Source organism: Marmota monax, unplaced genomic scaffold, assembly GCF_021218885.2.
Source record: "Marmota monax isolate L192 unplaced genomic scaffold, Marmota_monax_Labrador192_F-V1.1 WCK01_AAM20220418_F8-fsc00223, whole genome shotgun sequence".
Taxonomy (NCBI): Eukaryota; Metazoa; Chordata; class Mammalia; order Rodentia; family Sciuridae; genus Marmota; species Marmota monax.
This window is the reverse complement of record NW_026692990.1, coordinates 980,012-998,853: the sequence shown is the minus strand read 5'-3', so window position 1 is coordinate 998,853 and position 18,842 is coordinate 980,012. Positions and strand designations below refer to the sequence as shown.

At 47.2% G+C, this 18,842-nt stretch overlaps 1 protein-coding gene across 1 annotated transcript in view; it reads right to left on the bottom strand.

Annotated features, from left to right (window-relative positions):
* Fgd1 (FYVE, RhoGEF and PH domain containing 1) overlaps positions 1-18,842 on the bottom strand; it is a 67,876-nt gene that overhangs the window by 29,150 nt on the left and 19,884 nt on the right. The window contains exon 2 of the mRNA XM_046452597.2: positions 12,260-13,071. Within this exon, the coding sequence (XP_046308553.1) occupies positions 12,260-12,566 (307 nt within the window). The 5' untranslated portion in view covers positions 12,567-13,071. The remainder of the gene's footprint in view (positions 1-12,259; positions 13,072-18,842) is intronic.

Sequence of the window (18,842 nt, the reverse complement as noted above, 5' to 3'; positions counted from 1 at the left end):
CCTGAGCACATGCTTCTGGGTTTACTGGCAGAGGAGGTCCAGCTTCTAGCTGAGCTTGAGGACAAGGACTCCTCTTTTGGCCCATTCCCACTGGAACCAGACCCTACTTTTCCTTCACCTCTTTCTGGGAATTTCAGCTGCCAGTTTCCCCTCTTCCCTGGCCAGCAGTATCCCCTCTCTGTTCTCCCAGCTGTAGCCTTGGCTTAATTTCAAGATAGCTCTTAGGGCCCCAAGACTGGACATTGGCCATTAACTCCCTGGTGACCTGGGGCAAGGAGCTGCATAGCTTGAACTCCCAATTTCCCCATTTGTAAAACTGGGACAATATGTGTGTGCTTTTTGTTGTGAGGAATCTGTGAGATGCTAGTGGGCAGAAGCTGACCCTAGCATTCAGGCCTTTTCACAGCTGATGTAAACTTCTCCCAACAGCCCTCAAATCTTTGCCTTTCCTGGCTGAGAGGTAGGCCCCAGGGACAGTTGGAATTCCTGGGGTGGGGTTGGGGTGGGGAAAGGGAACAGAGGGAGTGGAGAAGAAAGAACAACAGCAAAAAGGAAAATGCCTTTTGAGAAGCCAGCTCTGTGGGGGGGAGTCCCACAGCTTGAGAGAAAAAGCAAGGGATGAAGGCAAAACTGCCCCACCTCTTCCTGCCTACCCCTTGAATGTGAGCTCCAGCTCAGCTGCCCCAATTCACCTTCAAGGCCAGACTGTACACAGGACTTGCTTGGCCTGGCAGATGTTCTTTCTGGAAGTCCAAACACAAAGCTTTGTCAAGTGTGAAATGTGCAGGAGGAGATGTTTACAGGAAACCTGTGGGTAGTCCAGAGGTTCCTTCCCTTAAGTCCACTAGTCTTCTGAACATAAAGGACTCAGCAGAAAAATGGGGGCACTTTCTGCAGAATGAAGACATTGTGTGTGTGTGTGTGTGTGTGTGTGTGTGTTATTAAGGACTGAACTCAGGAGCACTTAATCATTGAGTCACATTCCCAGCCCTTTTTTTCTTAAAAAACATCTTTATTTTTATTTGTTTATTTTTATGTGGTACTGAGGATGGAACCCAGGGCCTCACACATGTGAGGCAAGCACTCTACCACTGAACTACAACTCCAGCCCATTCCCAGCCCTTTTTTTTTTTTTAAATTTCAAGATAGGATCTTGCTAAGTTGTAGAGCACCTCAATGAGTTGCTGAGTCTGGCCTTGAACTTGTGATATTCCTGTCTCAGCCTCCTCAGCTGCTGAGATAACAGGCATGCACCACTGTGCCTGACTGTGAAGATACTTTTGAGAGCCTACCTGGCATGCATGAAGCACTGATTCTCAGCACTACATAGAAAAAATGAATAAATAAAATAAAGATATTGTGTCCATCTACAACTAAAAATATTTTTTTTTAAAAAAGAGTATGTCCTCCATACCCTCCTGAAAAATGGAGAAGCTTTCTATAAAATAGAGGTCTCTGATGAAAAAGCCCTTTCTGAAAAGGAAGAAGTTTCTATAAAATGAAAGAGCTTCCTTCAAAGTGCAGGGACATTCTGTAAAATGAGGCAAGTTCTATAGAAACTCTTTTGTAAAATGTATGACCTACCAGTAATTGAATGACTCTGACAAAATAGAAGCTTTGTATGAAAAATGGAGAAATGCTTATTTAGTAAAGTGTGGTCCCTTCTGTAAAGTGTAGGACCTTCCTGTAAAGCATGGACCCTTATGTAAAGGGAGAACCTTTCTGTGGAATGGGATAGTAAAGAGCAATAGGGAATGGTATGAATTGTGGTAAAGTGAAGAACACATCCTCACCTAAAGTAGGGACAGCAGCTCCTCCCCTCCAATCTGTTTTTACCTTGTAGGACTAGGGCCATGTACTGCCAAATCTTGCAATATTTCAAGAGAATCCAGAAATCCAGATTTTTGTATGAAATTGCATTTTAAAAACAGTGAACAGGTCAAATAAACCTTGGGATCCAATTCAACTTTTAGGTCATCACTTTAAAATCTGAGTTAAGTTATTTCATTTCTGCTATTCAGCTTTTGCCCTACAAGGCATGCTCTGGTCTTAGGGAGGAGCCTTGGTGTTCGACTGTTCCACCTCCTGGAAGTACCTGGTCTCTGTTGGGCCTGAGGAGGCCCAGGAAGTTAGCCTATGCAATACTTTTCAGGAGTTCATCAAATTAGAATCTGCTTTTTTTTTTTTCTATCTGGCTCTGTTCACCTTCTGCCCTGCACAGGATGCCTAAAGAAAAGAGCAGGGGATTCTAAGAAAATTCTGAATTCTCTGGAACTCAAGCTGTTAATTTTTCTTGTGTGTGTGGTACTGGCTATTTAAACCAGGAATACTCTGCCACTGAGCTATACCCCCAGTTATTTTTAAACATTTTTAGAGACAGAGTCTCACTAAGTTGTGTTGCCAAGGTTGGCCTTGAACTTTCAATTCTCCTGCCTCAGCCTCCTGAGTCTCTGGGACTACAGGTGTGCACCACAGCAGTCACCTATGCTGATAATATTTTAGTGGGAAATACAATGTATAGCAATTCAACTGTTTGTTGAACACCTATTCTAGGTCAGACATTGTCTTGATACTCTCCTGTGTGCCATCCTCCTACTCTGTGAGCTATTAGCTCCATTTTACAGATGAGGAAACTGAGACACAAAGAAACGAAATAAACTGGGTACCATGGTGCATGCCTATAATCCCAACAACTCCTTCTAGGCAGGAGGATCACAAATTTGAAGCCAGCCTCAACAATTTAGTGTGTCCCTCAGCAATTTAGTGAGACACTGTCTCAAGGGCTGAGGGTATAGCTCAGTGGTAGAGCACCCCTGGATTAAATTCTCAGCACTAATAAATAAATAAATAAATAAATAGGGCTGGGGATATATCTTAGTGATAGAATGCCCCTGGATTCAATTCACAATACTACAAATAAACAAAACAATTAACCACCAACAGCAACAACCAAAAAAATAAAAAGCAAAATAACCTATTTGAGGATACCCAGCTAAAAGTAACTGAACTGGAGCCGTATCCCAAGTGTGTCTATGTCCAGAGTCACAGAGTACATCTTCAGTGAATGTTTGATGACTTGGGAAAGAAATCACATTTAGATGCAGTGGAGAGAAATTTTTATAAAGGAGGTAGTTTTTAGTTGAGCTGTTCAGGATAGGGTGTGTGTTTTTTTTTTACATATATATATGGAGATGGACCCACAGAAAAGGAAAGAAGAGTGGGCAAAATTATGGATAGTTTTTGGAGGGTGGTATGGTTGAAGTGTGTGTCTAAAGGACAGAGAGCTCTGGGTTTACAAGAAGGCTCCAGAGCAGGAAGAAGGGGCAGGGGAGACCAAAAGATGAAGGCAGGCAGTATCCCTACCCCACTGACCAACCACCACCATCAAGACATAGACCTATATTAGATGAAGTGGCTTATGCTTATAATCCCAGGGACTAAGGAGGCTGAGGCAGGAGGATCGCAAGTTCAAAAAAGGCTCAGGAACTTAGCAAGGCACTTAGAAATTCAGCAAGACCCTGTCTCTACATAAAATATAAAAATGGGCTGGGGATGTGCCTCTGTGGTTAAACACCCTGGGTTCAATTCCCGGTACTAAAAAAAAAAAAAAAAAAAAAAAAGACATAGACCTATAGGGGACACACAGAAACAGACAGACACTAAATATATAGAGACCCATATGCAGAAACATCTAGAAACCTCCACATGTTTAGATTGAGTTAAGGTGACATACTATCTGGAACATACAATATATCTAGACCCAAAAACACACATGAAAACATACAGACATACAAAAACAAGAACATTAAGACACAAAGAAGACCCATGGGGGCAAACACAGGCGGACAGCCAGGCACATGTGCGTGCGCACGCGCGCGCACACACACACACACAAACATGCACACCACAGTCACATGAGAGCACAAGCAGTCCATCCCTCATCCAGTGGCTTGACTGCTGTGAAGGCCTGGCCACCTCCTCTCTGTTTCTTTGGACCAGAGGCCAGAGAAGGATAGGGGGTGGTAGCTCCACCCCGGGGAGGAGCTGGGGACTTCAGAGGACAGGAAGGGAAGGGAGTGGAACTGCAGCTGGGAGCACTGGGGGCAGTAATTACCCAGTGCTAGGGCTGCCACGCTGGCTGGGATTCCCCTCCCTGGGAGGACAAAGCCACAACGGGATGGTCCCTCTGACCCCTGCCTCGACCCTAGGGACCCCAACACCCACCCATATCACCTTCCCATGCACCAGCGGCCCAGTCAAATCTGAAAGTTGGAGACATAGAAAGACTATGAGGGAAAAAGACACTTGATAGTGAAAGACACTGGGACAAAGAAAGGAGGGAGAAGACAGGAAAACTAGAGACCCAGACACACACACACACACACACACACACACACACACACAGCAAAGGGAGGGGACAAGTCAGAAGGGAGACAGAGACAAAGAGGTCCACATGGAGCATGGAAGTCAGTGAGGGATGCAGACCCAGAAAAGCAAAGGGTCAAGGAGAAAAAGAGCAGGCCAGGGCCACTTGTTGAACCATACTGCAGTGTGCCATGCTGAGGGCTGTGGGCTCTGCCTGTAACATTTAATCCTTAAAACAGCCCTAGGAAGTAGGAATTTCAACCCCATTTTACAGATGAGAAAACCGAGGTTCAGAGAGGTGAGGTGACTTTAGAAAGAATCAGACCTGGGTCTGAGGGGACTCTCCCTCTTGCCAGCCCATGCCAGAGACACGGGCCTGAAGAAAAGGGATCCTTGAAGACACTCTCCAGAGAGAGGAGCAGTCAGTGACACTGGGAGACTCACCCTAAGAGATGCACAGCAAGAAAAAGACCCATGACTTCCCTGCCCCCCTCCCTTGCGGCCCCGGGGTGGGGGAGGGGCGGCGTCTACACCTGGAATGCATTAGGTAGGGAGGCCCCGCTCAGGGGAGCCAAAAAGAAGCTGGAGGGGAAGCAGGGAAGGTGAAGGTGAAGGTGAAGGCGGCAGCCTGGGCGGCGGTGGCGGCAGCAGCAGCAGCAGCAGCGTCCACAGCGGCGGCGGCGCGGGCCTAGCAGGCCAGGGCGGAAAGGCTTCTATGCCAGCTGCAGCTCCCAGGGGCCAGCCCTGCCAGTCCCGCCTTTCCCGCTTTCCACAGGCGCCTTCCCTCCGTGACTTAACCCCTTCCCTTCAGGGGCCACGGGGATGCAGTACAGACAACTAAAACCACTGGCACCTGGAAGAGCCTGCTGCTCCCTGGAGGCTTCAGCCACACACGTGTGCCCCTCACCCTCCTAACTTTACTCTGGGGCCCACATAGGTACAGCTGATGTCTGTTGGACGCTCTCACCTAGATATCCTGACTTTGGACTCCTCGGTGCATCCTAAATCAACCACACTGCTAACCCCATTCTAGTCTGCTCCTCCTGCCTTCCCCATCCCAAGAGCAGCACCTCCCTCTACTCACTCCTCCAAGTCCCAAACTGGGCTTTCTCCACCACTCCTGCCTCTCCCTCAAGTCACACATCCAGCAAGTTCCCAAGTTCTGCAGCTGAGGCTCCCTCAGTAGCTGGAGAATCCATACACTGCCCCTCTCCAGCCTCCTAAGTAATTTCCCTTGCATCCGCAGGGCCCTCTTCAAGGCACTCTCTAGAACACAGCCAGCTTTTGGAGAACACAGCCCCTTCAATTCCTTCAGCCTATGAAGAGCTCCCCTTGACTTCGGGGTGAACTATAATCTCCTGAGCACAGGGACAAGGAAGGCCTAAGCTCATGAACACTTCCCCACCCCCAATCTCCAGCCACAATGGCCTCTTGTCTGTTCCTCGAAAGTGCTCTCTTCTGCCTGGGGCTTGGGCACATGTTGTTCCCGTGGCCTGAACCACTTTTCTACTTCTTCTTACCTCTGGACTGCTATTTATCCCTTCAGGTCTCAACTCAAGAGTCCTCTTTTCCCTGCCTCCTCCCCATGTGTTCCTGCAGCATCCTTGCTTGGAATTATTTGAAATTATTTCCTGATAGAAATGAGCTCCTTGAGAACAAGGATTGTACCTCTCTTGTTGCCCACCCAGCACCCAGCTCAGAACTTAGCATGTAGAAGGCACTCAATGGACACATGTTAAAGAAATGACCTCCTACCCCTTCTTTCTCAATTATTTGCTCACCAAGTATTTATGGCTGACATTATATGCTTAACAAGTGGGAAAAGCAGGTCTGTGATGTTATAGATGGAGAAACTAAGGCCTTGAGTGGGGAGAAGAGGCCTAGAGGAACAATGAACCAATAGTAGAGCCAGGAGTACTGAGGTTCCTTCAGCTGCTGCCCTGCAACCTTGTTTCCAGGTGTTTTGGAGGCATGATGCCTTCCAGGTTCAAGGAACTGGACACTATAGAGCTCCAAGAGGCTGGATTTTTTGCTCCAAAGATGTCTGCTCACAAGATGAGGGAACTTAAACCTGAGGGGCTAGCCAATGGCAGACTTCACTTCCTGCCCTCATTCCAGACAGGTCCTAGTCCCTCCCAGCCAGTGTCTGGCCAGTTCCACATCTGTCTAAGGCATTTAGTTATCTGGCCCCCAGAAACTCATGGCTTGTGTCTGGTGCAATCTTAGCTACTCATCTTCAGGGAGCAGGCAGCCCTACCTGGGCTCTCCCTGAGGTACAGGACCTGAAAGGACTCAGGAGATGATGAGAATCTACATTTGGAAACCTCAATTCTTCTTCCCTTTTTGTTACTGGTATTGAACCCAAGGGTGGCTTACCACTGAGCTACATTCTCAGCCCTTTTTATTTTTTATTTTGAGACAAAGTCTCATTAAGATGTTTAGGGCCTCACTTGTATGCTGAGGCTGGCCTCAGACTTGCAATTCTCCTGCCTCAGCTTCCCTAAACACTGGGATTCCAGGTATAGGCCACTGTGCCCAGCTAATTCTTTTAGTTCTGTCTGTGGAAGTCCTTTGTCCAGCTAACCAGAGTCTTTTAATTTTGTTGTGTTTATTTGGACGGCCCCAGCTGACTAGGAACCAAATCTGGGTCTTTTCCCAGACATCCCTCCCCCTAGAATCTGACCTACTGTTTTCCAAAACACCCCTCAGAGCCCACTAGGACCCCTCCTGTCCTCAGCCCTCTCTTCTCCTTTCAATGAGTAAACCCCCTCTGTAGCCTCTCAGGATTCCCTCAACAGGGGAAACATTGAGGAAGCCATATGAATTTACCAGTATTTGGCTTGACTTTCAGGAGTACTTCCTCAGTTCTTTGCAAAAGTCAGCTACGCTGGGTGTATGTGAAATAGGTCTCAGCTCCACATACATTTTAAAAACTGCTCCCCTACAGCTGGGCACGGTGGCACATGCCTGTAATCCCAGCAACTCAGGAGGCTAAAGCAGGAGGATCATAAGTTTGAGACCAGCCTCAGCAACTTAGAGAGGTCGTCAGTAACTTAGCAAGACGCTATTTCAAAGTAAAATATAAAAAGGACTAGGGACATTGCTTAGCGGTAAAGTGTTTCTGGGCTCAATCCCCAGCACCCAAAATTAAAAACAAAAACAAAAACAAAACCCTGCTCCTCCAAAAAAAGACACATTTGTAGGGCAAACTTTGGGAAGGTAATGAGTGATTCACCTGAATGTGACTCTGCTGCCCTCACTGTCTTCAAGGATGGGACTGGCCCTCACAGCCATACATATCTCTCCATGAGACACCATGTGGTCCAATGGATGTGTTGGTGGTGAAAACTCCCAAATATCTCTGGCCCAGACCATCATGAGATTTTGAATCCATCTTCACTTTGATGTCCCCACCAGGCCTCTCAATTTCACCATGTCTCAAACACAACTCACTATTTTCCCCTAAATCTGCTCCTTCTCTTGCATGTACATGGCCCCACCATCATTCATCAAGTCTGTGGGTTGGTCTCAGAAAACAATCCTGAGCCACCCTGGCCTTTCCCCTCTTCTGCAGCCTCTACATCTAAGTGATTATCAAGGCTTGTCCATGTTAGCATCTAAATGTTTCTCAGATCATACTTTCCCTACCTGCTGTTACTCTAATGAGAACTACCATCACCTCTCTCTGAAACGACTGCAATACCCACCTGCCTGTCTCCCTGCTTGTACCCTTTTCATCCATTCTCCATGTACACTTATGGGGAGCTTCAAACACCCATATCTGAGCACATCATTCTCCCGTTAATAAACCCTTCAGTGACTACTGATTGCACTCAAGAGAAAGCCCCCTTACCAAACTTATCCCTCTACTCCTCCCAATACCAGCCCCACTCAGTACCCCATGTCTTGGTGTTTTTGCTCTCACCAAACCTCCTGCATAAACTGTCCTCCATGTTCCTCTCTAGATCTACAATTCTTGACACCTCTCTAGGACCTTTCCCTTGGGCCAGGCCCTGTGCTGGGCACTACTGATATCAGGATTTCATCTCCCCAGAGTACCAGAACTACAACTCCCTTCTAATTGGAAACTGCCAAATGACAGCTGTTCACAAGAGCTGGGGTTAGAGGTAAACTGAGGTAACCAGTGTTTGTGTGTATGTGGGTGAGGGATTGATTCACTCCCTTTATCTTAGATCCGATGTCTCCCTTCTGGGCTGAGAGTAAACTGTGGGAGTTCCATATAAGGTCCTGGGGGGGGGGGGGCAATGAATTCTCCTGGCCATAAGGATGCTGACTCACTGTAGGACCATGGCTAAATCACTGCCTCTCTAAACTTCCACTGCCTCAACTAGAAATTGGGCTTGGCTAGTGGTTTCCAACTCTAGACCATGCATCATAATCACCTGAGAACCTTTTAAAACTTGATCCCTGGGTTCCAACCCCAAGACTCTGGAACTCTGAGTTTGAGTCTGGGAATAGCTTTTATTTCTTTTTATGATAAACAAGGGATTCTGATGCTCACTCAGTTTGGGAGGCCCAGAACCAGACAGTGTCTAGGGTCTTTCCCAGTTCCACTATTTTTTCAGTGGTAGGGATGGAACCAAGACCTCACACATGCTAGGCAAGTACTCTACAACTGAATTATACCCTTAGACCCTCCCCAGACTCCAAATCAGAAAGATCCAACCTTTCCTGCTGTCTCCCAAATTGGCTGTTTCCCCTACTACCCGCAAAAAGGCTCTAACAATACATGCAACTCTTTTGAGCTAGATCAGGCCCTGAGTTCCCCCAAACCTCCAGTATTTGGAAGAACATTCTAGACATCAACCATGGGAAAAAGGATAGGATTCTCTTAAATCCCTATGAGCAAACCTGTACCCTTCCCAACCCTCTCAAAGCCCCTGTGGCAACTCACTGGGTTATCCCAGTGACCCAATTGAAGCCTTAAGTTTTATCAACCTGGAAAATGGGCATAATAACTGTCCCTTCCTTCACCAGGAATCAGATAGGACAGCTAAAAGAGAAAGGACTTGGAAGCAATTCAAGGCTTTTCATACAGATAAGATATAATCATTATTTTTAAAAGACACCCCCCCACACAGGCCTAGGCCACTGGGCCCTAAGGATGGTGATTCAATAAGGCCTCAGCAGTGTAAGGGAGGAAGTCAGCAGGCACACTGAAATCTTAACATGTGGATTAAAATGTTTCAACCCTTTAATTGAAGTTCAGGAAACCCTCTCTCCCCCTCTTACACACACACCCTACAACCACCAACCCTGCCCTCTTTGGGCCAATTATAGGCTAGTCCGGTGGAGAGAGAAGCAAGTCACTTGTGCCTACCCCTGGGCTGGCTGGGCAGTGGGGGAGGCGGGCCTCTCACAACCCATGCTACTGTGAATCACATGGCCCAGCACCCGCCTTGCCAGTGCTTGAGTAATTCCTCCGCCTCCTCTTCAAAAGGTTTTCCTCTCTTCTTATTATTTTCTTTTTTTTTTAAACTCCTGGTTACTGAGGGTTTAAACCATGCTGCAGGCTTTGCAACCAGTACCTCACAGACTCCTCATGGCATTCTCTAGACAAGGCAATTGAGGCTCAGAAAAGAGAAGTCAGTCACCTGGGGTCACACAGTGAGTCAGTTATGAATGTTTGGATGGGAGACCAGGTCCCTCCCTGATACCCTTCTTATGCCCAATCCTCACTTAAAAAAGAAAACAAAACAACAACAAAAAAACACCCACTATGCAATTACAGAGGCAGATACTTCACTTGGAAAAATGATCTTGGGAATGCTGTGCTGCTTTTGTGGTGGGGGGTGTGTGGGGTGTGGGATGGGGGGTGTGTGGGGTGTGGGATGGGGGGTGGGGGGGATTTGGAAAAATCAGACAGGTCAAGGACCAGGGGTCTAGATGCTCCCAGCTACTAACTCTCAGACCAAGAGTATATGGAGGGCAGGAAGTCAGGGTCCTTCTCTTAAGCTATAGTTATGAGGACCTATGTGCTCATGTAGTATCTGTTCAGGCATTTGTTCAACAAAGATTTATTGAGCACTTTCTGTGTGCCAGGCACTATGCTAGTCACCGGGGATACAATAGTGAACAACACAGACACAATCCCCTTGCCCTCATGGAGCTCACATTCTAGTGGAGGAAGATGGGCAATAAACAAGTAGACCACACAATAAGGTGATTTCAGATTGTATTAAGTACAAGGATGGGAAGCATACTGGCAGCTGTGATAGAGACTCACAAGTGGTCCTACCTAAAGTGGTTAGGAAAGGTGTCTTGGAGGAGGTGACATCTGAGCTGAGACCCAAAAGATGAGGAGCAAACTAGGTGGAGGACTAGGGGAAGAGCTAGCTACAAGGCAGAAGGCAAAGCAAATGCAAAGGCCCTAAGTAGGGTGGGAGTGCTCGTGGGTGTTTTGGGATCTGAAAGAAGAAGCTACATTAAAGTATGAGTAGCCCCCTCCACACAGCATCTGTCAAGGGGAGCTTGGAAAACCAGCAGAATCAACAAGCAGGGTAGGGTGTTAAGGGCCTGTTGTCAGACTGGCTATCTCCAGTCCACAAGGAGGGAGTTCCCTGAAATCTCCCAGAGGCTCCATGACTAGCCCAAGGTCATGACAGCCCAAGGGGCTCATCCTTTCATTGTTTTATGCTTCACTAGTGCTACCTGGTGCTGGCTACCATCCCAAAGACCTGTGGAGCCAGATGTGAGTCCTGAAAGCCCTCAGGCTCAACAACTCCTTTAGTCCCAGTGGAAGGCAGAGCAGATGTGCACTGCTCTTTCTCCATGGCTCCTGAGCTTAGGCCCAATGAGAATGTCCCCATATGGAGGAGGCCTGCTGGGCTCCTCAGACACTTAAGGCTGTGCAGTTCACAGGCCTCTTCAGGCAGTAGTCTGTGGCCCCAGCCTGACTTAGAGCTGCTCCACCTCTGCAAATCTGAGCAACCATTCTGATTTATCCCCACAAACAACCTCATGGCCCACAGCTTTCTAGCTCTGCTACAACTGGTTTCTGCCCTTCTGACCTTTCTGCTGTCTCCCTCAACCCACCTCTCAAGCCCTTCTCCTCCAGTCTGACCCCCAAGACCCACATCTTCACCTTTCTCTCTCATCAGCACCTTCTGCTCCTCCCTTCCCTTGTCTTCCTACCACACACACCTGGCACAACCCCAACCTTGGATCAATCCACCCGTCCCTCTTTTTTTTTTTCCACTCATACTCCAGGCCTGCTGAATAGTACAGGAGAAAATCACATAAGCAGAAGGCTTGGCATTACTTTCATGGTCTCCAGCCTGAGTTTGGGATAGTGGAAAGACCATAGACTTTGGACTCAGATCTGGTTTTGAATTCAGATTCCATAGTGGCTGTGCGACCTTGGGCAAATTATTTAACTTCTCTGAGTCTCAGTTCCCTCCCTTCCAACAAAATGGGGCTAACATATCTACTTAACAGAGGGCTCCTGAAGGTGAAATGAGAACCTATGTTAAGCACCCAGTTCCGTGCCTTGCACAATGTAGGCACTTGGCTAATGGGAGACTCCTTTACTCCCATTCCCCCAACTAAACTCCCCCAACCAATCCCCACTTCTGTCTTGCAATACTGTCTCTGTTTCTTGAAGTGCTTCCTCTCCCATTAGCCTCAACAGATAGAAGAGAAAGGGGTCGGCAGGGTTGATGGGCACCAGGGACAGAAAGAAGAGTCAGGGAACAGAGGTTGAAAGGACTGGACAGGAGGTGGAGGGATAAGGGGAGGGAATTGGGGTTGAGGGGACCCAAGGAGTCAGGGTGAGCGGGCAGCCCTGAGGTGGGGCTTGGAGAGCCCGAGAACAAGAACCCGCTCCCAGTACCAGGCCTTTGGCCCGAGCTCCCATGCCTTCTTGATCACTCACCAGGCCGAGGCTGCGAGCCCTCCAGGTGGTAGGAGAAGCGCAGGGCCCGGTGGTGCTGTGGACTGGGGCCGCAGGGCAAGACCCGGGGCCCTGGAGCAGGACCCAGGTTGGTGTCCGAGGGTCCGGCAAACTGGGGATCCAGTGGGCCGCCAAGAGTGGAGCCTGAGCCTCTGCGCACGGGTAGTCCGGGCTCCGAGGTTCCAGGGTCCGAGTCGGCACAGGCCAATGGAGCTGCGCCTGGGGGATTCGTGGCCGGGTGTTGGGGATCCGAAGGCCCGGCGCCCCCCGGGACTCGGTGGCCATGCATGGTCCGGGCCTGGGCGCGGGGCCCGGGCTCCCCGCTTGGCTCCAGCTCCTGGGGCGGAGGCGCGGGCGGAGGAGGCCCGGCGCCCGGCGGAGCAGCGGCCTCAGGCTCGGGGGGCGGGGCTGCGGGCTCAGCCCCACTGCGGAGACTGGAGCCCCCGGCCCGGGCCGGGGCCAGCAGCTGTGGCAGCGGTGGCAGTAGCAGCAGCAGCCGCGGCCACCGCCGCTGCCGTGCCAGGCATCGCCGGCCCTGGCCCCAAGCGGGGAGTGGGCTCCGCGGGGCTGGGGGCCCGCTGGGGAGCGCTGTCTATGATGCGGCTGCGGCTGGGCAAGGCTCGGAGGGCTGCACTCGGCGCGGGCTCTCCACTGGACTGCGAGCCACTTCCGTGGCCCCGGGGCGAGCGGCCAGTCGGATCAGAGTGCGGGGTCTCTTCTTTCTCCTCAAATGGGAATCGATCTGGGCTCTCTTGGCTGGTCGGAAAGGGTTCTTCCTCCCGCCGCAGCGGAGGCTGGGGGCGGAGAAGAGGGAAGGGGAGGGTAAGGGAGGGAAGAGAGGACGGCGGTGGCCTGGGGGCGCGCGTGTGCGCCGCGCGCTCCGGCTGCGGGGCTCTCCTTCAGCCCGTCCTCCGGACGATGCTCCAGCCGCTGGGGGCAGGGAAACTGCCTGGGCCGGGCTCCACCGTCCTCTCCAGCCTCAGCCTTGGTCTCCGCAGCAGCGGGCGGGAAGAAGCCCTGGGAAGGGGGATGGGGAGGCGGGGGCCCGTCCCTGAGGCAGCCCAGCCGCAGCCACAGCGGCGCTGGGACCCAGTTACCGGGGCCCGCCCCCTCGCCCGGGATTTGCGCTTGACCACGCCCCCTCGTCGGTCCCGCCTCACTTCTCGCAGCGAATGCCTTCAAGGCCCTCCTCCTACCCCTTAAAATTTCTCCCTCAGTTTGCCTTCTCTATCCCTCAGTGTTTCCACACCGGCAAATCTCCTGGCACCATCCTCTAAATCTGTTCTTCCATCCCATGTCAAGTCTTCTTCCGCTCGCCTATCGCTCTCTTCCAGAAGCCTTTCCACATGTTCCAGAGTTTCCCTAGGGTTTGGTCATAGCTGGCCTGTACTCTTCACTTTGCTCAGACCGGATCTCATGGTCTTTTACTTTTCAGCTCTCTTACCAGTAGCCTCAGTTCCCTGATTTGTCGCATGGGCTTGGCAACATCCCAGTCTTGAATCCGTCCAACTGTCCGCCTTTTCCCAGGCAAGAAAACATTGCTGGCAAAAGCTATTCAACTTTACAGACGTGTGCCATTATAAACCCATATTTCCCAGCTTCTATGACGTCTTCAGTGCTGACCTATAACCCTACTAGTCAGCTCTCATGCGCCCGCCCGTCTCTCTCTCTCTTTCTCATTCTCCTCACCACTCCCTGATCATCCCTCTCTCCCATTCTTCACGACGGCCATTTCAAACCTCCTCTCACCTGGCCCCCTATTTCTCCATCAGCCTTCTAACCCTTAGCAGATGACCCCATCTCCTACTTCACAGAGTAAACAAAAGCCACCAAACATGAAGTTCTTGACTTTTGCCACCAAGCCTAGGAATCTGCCCCTTGCTCCTTCCCGTTTAAGCATACTCAGGTCTCATCCATCTAAAAATTAATAAATGACTACCAAAAATTCTTTCTCTCCAACCATCTCCTTATCTTCTCCTTTCTACAAACTTCTCAAGAGAGTTGCCTACCTCAACTGTCTTCATTTCCCCACTTTCCACGTTTCTTTGAACCCACTCCAATCTGCTTCCACTTCTTGCCTCTTACCAAGGTCTGCCATGGTTTAAGTCACTAACTCCAATAGAATCTTCATTTTCTTTCTTCCTCTCCCTCTCTTTCTCCTTCTCCTTATCCTTCTTCTTTGTACCAGGAATTGAACCCAGGGGGACTTAACCACTGAGCCCATTTTATTTTTTTAAATTTTGAGCCAGGGTCTTGCTAAGTTCCTTAGGGCCTCCCTAAATTGCTGAAGCTGGCTTTGAACTTGAGATCTTTCTGTCTCAGCTTCCCAAAATGCTGGGCAATAGAATCTTTTCAGAGGTGATCCTACTTGGCTTTTAGGTAGCATTTGGCACTGGGGACCACTCCCTCTTCCTTAAACCACTTTCATGACATCATATTCTCCTTATATTTCTCCTACTTCCTTGGTAATTCCTTTTTATTTTCTGAGCTCCTCCTTGTCCAACCCCTAATGTTGCTATTCTTTAGGGCTGTGATCTAAGCTCCTGTCTTTCTCTCTTCTTTCCTTCAGTTATCTCATTTGCACTCATGGCTTCAATTATTATCTCTGCTGATACCCCTAAACTGGTAACCCCAAGTTCAAATGTTTCTTCTGACTCATGCATTCCATTGGCTATTAGACAGCTTTACCTGAATATCCCAGAGACACCTAAAACCTCAGCTTGTTTCCAACCCCAGGTATCCTCCTCCAAACTGTTTGTCCTTCTTGGCACTTTATCTTAGTGAATGACCCCAGTGAAAGAAGAAACCTGAGGTATACCCTTGGCTCTGCTTTTTCTTCTAGCCCCCCATGTAATTATTAAATACTTGTCATTTAACTCCTTAATATCTCCCAAGTCTATTTATGTAGACTCTTCATTTTGAAAAAACATTTTTTAGTTGTAATGGACACATACCTTTATCTTATTTATTTATTTTTTCACGTGGTGCTGAGGATCGAACCCAGTGCCTTACATGTGCTAGGCAAGTGCTTACCACAGAGCTACAACCCCAGCTCTAGGCTCTTAATTTCTGATGACACTATTCTGGTTTAGACCAGCACCATTTCTAACCTGCAATACTTCTGCAGCTGCCCTGGTTCATTTCTGTTCTTTGAAATCTAGTCTCTACACTATAGGCAATGTGTATCTTTTGAAAAGGCAAATCAAATCATATTACTCCTATGTTTAGAATCTTTCAGCAAGTCCCAACTGACTCAAAAGAAAATCTACCTTCCTTAACTGGGAAGGTTAAGCTGATCCCTTCATCATCTGGCCCCCTGCCAGCCTTTCCAGACTACATGCTTGAGTCAAAGCTGAAATTCTTAGACTTTCCTTAGCCTTATAGCTTCTGAATCTTTGCATATGCTGTTGCCTCTGTGTGAAACTCTCTCCACATTTCCTTAATTCCCCTTCATTTGTTCTCCAAATCTCAGCTCATTCAATGAATGTCTTTTGAGCACACACTATGGGCCAGGCTCCATGTGAGACACTATGCAGTAGTAAGTCAGAGATGAACAAGACAGTGGTGAACAAACTCTTTCCTCAGAGTTTATAGCCTGGTATTGAAGAGAATGTGAAATATACAAACATAGTTATAACACACAAACACACATAATTACAAAATGTGATAAGGCTATAAAGGGACAAAACAGGGTGATAGGATAGAAAAAAGAATAATGGGGTTGGGTGATTTAGTCTGAGGGGTCAGACAAGGCCTGATGTTTAAGCTGAGACTGAAGGAATGGGAGTCAGCAGAGGAAGGGTGAAGGCAAAAATGTTCCAGGCAGTGGACAAAACAAGTAGGAAGGCCCTGGGGAGAAAGAGAAATGATATACAATTGCTCCTCTGTTGCATCCACTGATTCAACCAATTTCAGATCAAAAATATTTTGAACTGGGTGTGGTAGCACACACCTGGAATCCCAGTTACTCGGGAGGCTGAGGAAGGAGGATCACAAGTTCTAGGTCAGCCTGGGTAAACTAGTGAGCCCCTATTTCAAAATAAAAATTTAAAAAAGGGCTGCAGATGTATCTCAGTGGTGGAGCACTTGTCTAGCATGTGTGAAGCTCTGGGTTCACACTCCAGTCTCTCTCTCTCTCTCTCTCTCTCTCTCTCTCTCTATATATATATATATATATATATATATATATATATATATATATATATCCTGAGTGTGTGTGTATGAATGAAAAAATTGTGCCTGTACCAAATGTGTACAGATTTTTTATTGTTGTTATTCCTTAAACAGTACAGTATAACAATTATTTACATAGCATGATGTTGCATTAGCTGTTATAAGTAATCTAGAGATGATTTAAAGTATATAGGAGGATGTGCATAGGTTATTTGCAAATACTGTGCCATTCTTTTGTGATGGGGTCTGTTTTGTTAACCAGGCTATGCCATTTTGTATAAGGGACTTGAGCATCTGCAGATTTTGGTATCCATGTGGTGAGGGTCCTGGAACCAATTGTCCAAGTATGCCAGTGGATAACTGTATTTAGGAGCTATAGGAAGGCTAGTATGATTGGAACATAGTCAATGGTGAGAGGGGTGGGATATGAGGTTAAAGGAGTCAAATTATTTAGAGCTTTATAGGACATGGTAAGGAGAATGGATTTGAGTCTACAAGCATTGGAAAGGTATTGAAGCAATGATTTTACATGCGGATCCCACTGAAGAAGGTACTGTAGTCAATTTGAGAAAAGAATAGAAAGTGTTAGAGTTTATCATAGAATTATGTAGGAAGGATAAGTATGTTCCATGAAATTCTTCACTTTGTGTCATATGTAAACAGAATCATAAGAAATTAGAATCCCTTTTGTAGGTATTTCATATCTAAAACCTGATGAGATACACTTAAAAATTAAGTTTTTAACTTGGGGTTGACATCGTTGCTGTGAACTGGATTGATGGTGGACAAGATTAGGAACTCATTGCAAATAAAGATAATGGTGAAAATAGTGGCATTTTAGATAGGGAGAGGTATACAAATTTAAGAGATATTTAGAATTGAGAGGATATTGTGTAGAGGCTTGGAAAGGGAGGTGGGGAGGGAGAACTCAAGAATGATTCTCAGGGACTGCAGATGGTGGAGCCAGTCCCTCATTGAAGTGAGAAAAATAGAAAGAGGAACAGGTTTTCTGGGGAAGAGCAAGAATTAAGTTTTGGATATGTTAAATGGGACATACTCTTTTGACATCCACATGGAAAAGTCAAGTATGTGGTGGTATATTCTAGGGAAGTGGTCTGGTTTTTGAATATAAAGGAGAGTCATCAGCATAAAGCCAGGCACAATTGCACACACCTGTAATCTTAGTGACTTGGGAAGCTGAGGCAGGAGGATTGCAAGTTCAAGACCAGCCTCAGCAATTTAGTGATGCCCTAAGCAACTTAGCAAGACTCTGTCTCAAAATTTAAGATAAAACATTCTAGAATATAGCTCAGTGGTAAAGTGCCCTGGGTTAAAACCCCACTATAAACAAGCAAACAAATAAATGCCATGAGAATAAAAAAGATCAGTAAAGATAGAGCAAAGAGTGAAAATGGAAGAGAATTTATGACTGAGCTTTACAGAGTTCCAACTTTACTTGTTGGGTGAAAAAGCAGGAGCTGGCAAAGAGACTGAGAGGTAGGGTCCTAAATAGGAGTGTGTCTGGGATCTTTTAAGAATGTTGAGAAGTCAAGTAAGATGAGGAATGAAAAGAGTCCATTGGATATAGCAACATAGTTACTGTTGGTGACCTTGATAAGAGCTGTTTCGGAGTGGTTAGGATGAACACCAGAATGGATGAAGAGTGAATGGATACATCATTCATGGGAGTGTAAATTGATACAACTACTCTAGAAAAAGCTGGGCATTTTCTAGTAAAACTGAATGATACACATACTCTATTACCCAGCAGTTCTAGATATATATCCCAGAGTAGCAGTTCTCACAGTGTGGTCTGGGGATCCTGTGGAGTTGGGAGGAGCCAAAACCATAATACTAGTTATTTGCTTATTTTACTCTCATTCTCTCAAGAATGTAGGAGAGAGTTTTCCAGAGGCTACTTGACATGCGATATCACAACAGATTGAATGTAGAAGTGATATAAGAATCCAGCTGTCTTTTATTAAGCCATACAGTAGAGATTTATAAAAAATGGATAACAGGGTCACTTTTCTCACTAAATTGTTTTTGTTTTGGAAAACATATTCTTCATTAAAACCTTGTGTGAAATTAATATATTTATTATTGTTATTTTGAAATGGATATATTTAAACTTTTCCAGTTTTAATTTCTTTTTCTTTTTTGGTGGTACTAGGGACTGAACACAGGAACTAGCCCATGCTAGGCAAGTGTTCTACCAGTGAGCTACATCCCCAGCTTTTTTAAAGTTTATTTTTAGACAGAATCTCACTAAGTTACTAGGTTGGCCTCAAACTTGCTATCCTCCTACCTCAGCCTCCTGAGCCCCTGAGCCAATGCACCCTGCTTCCTCAGTTTTAATTTCTAATATAGCAAATATCAATTGATATTTGAT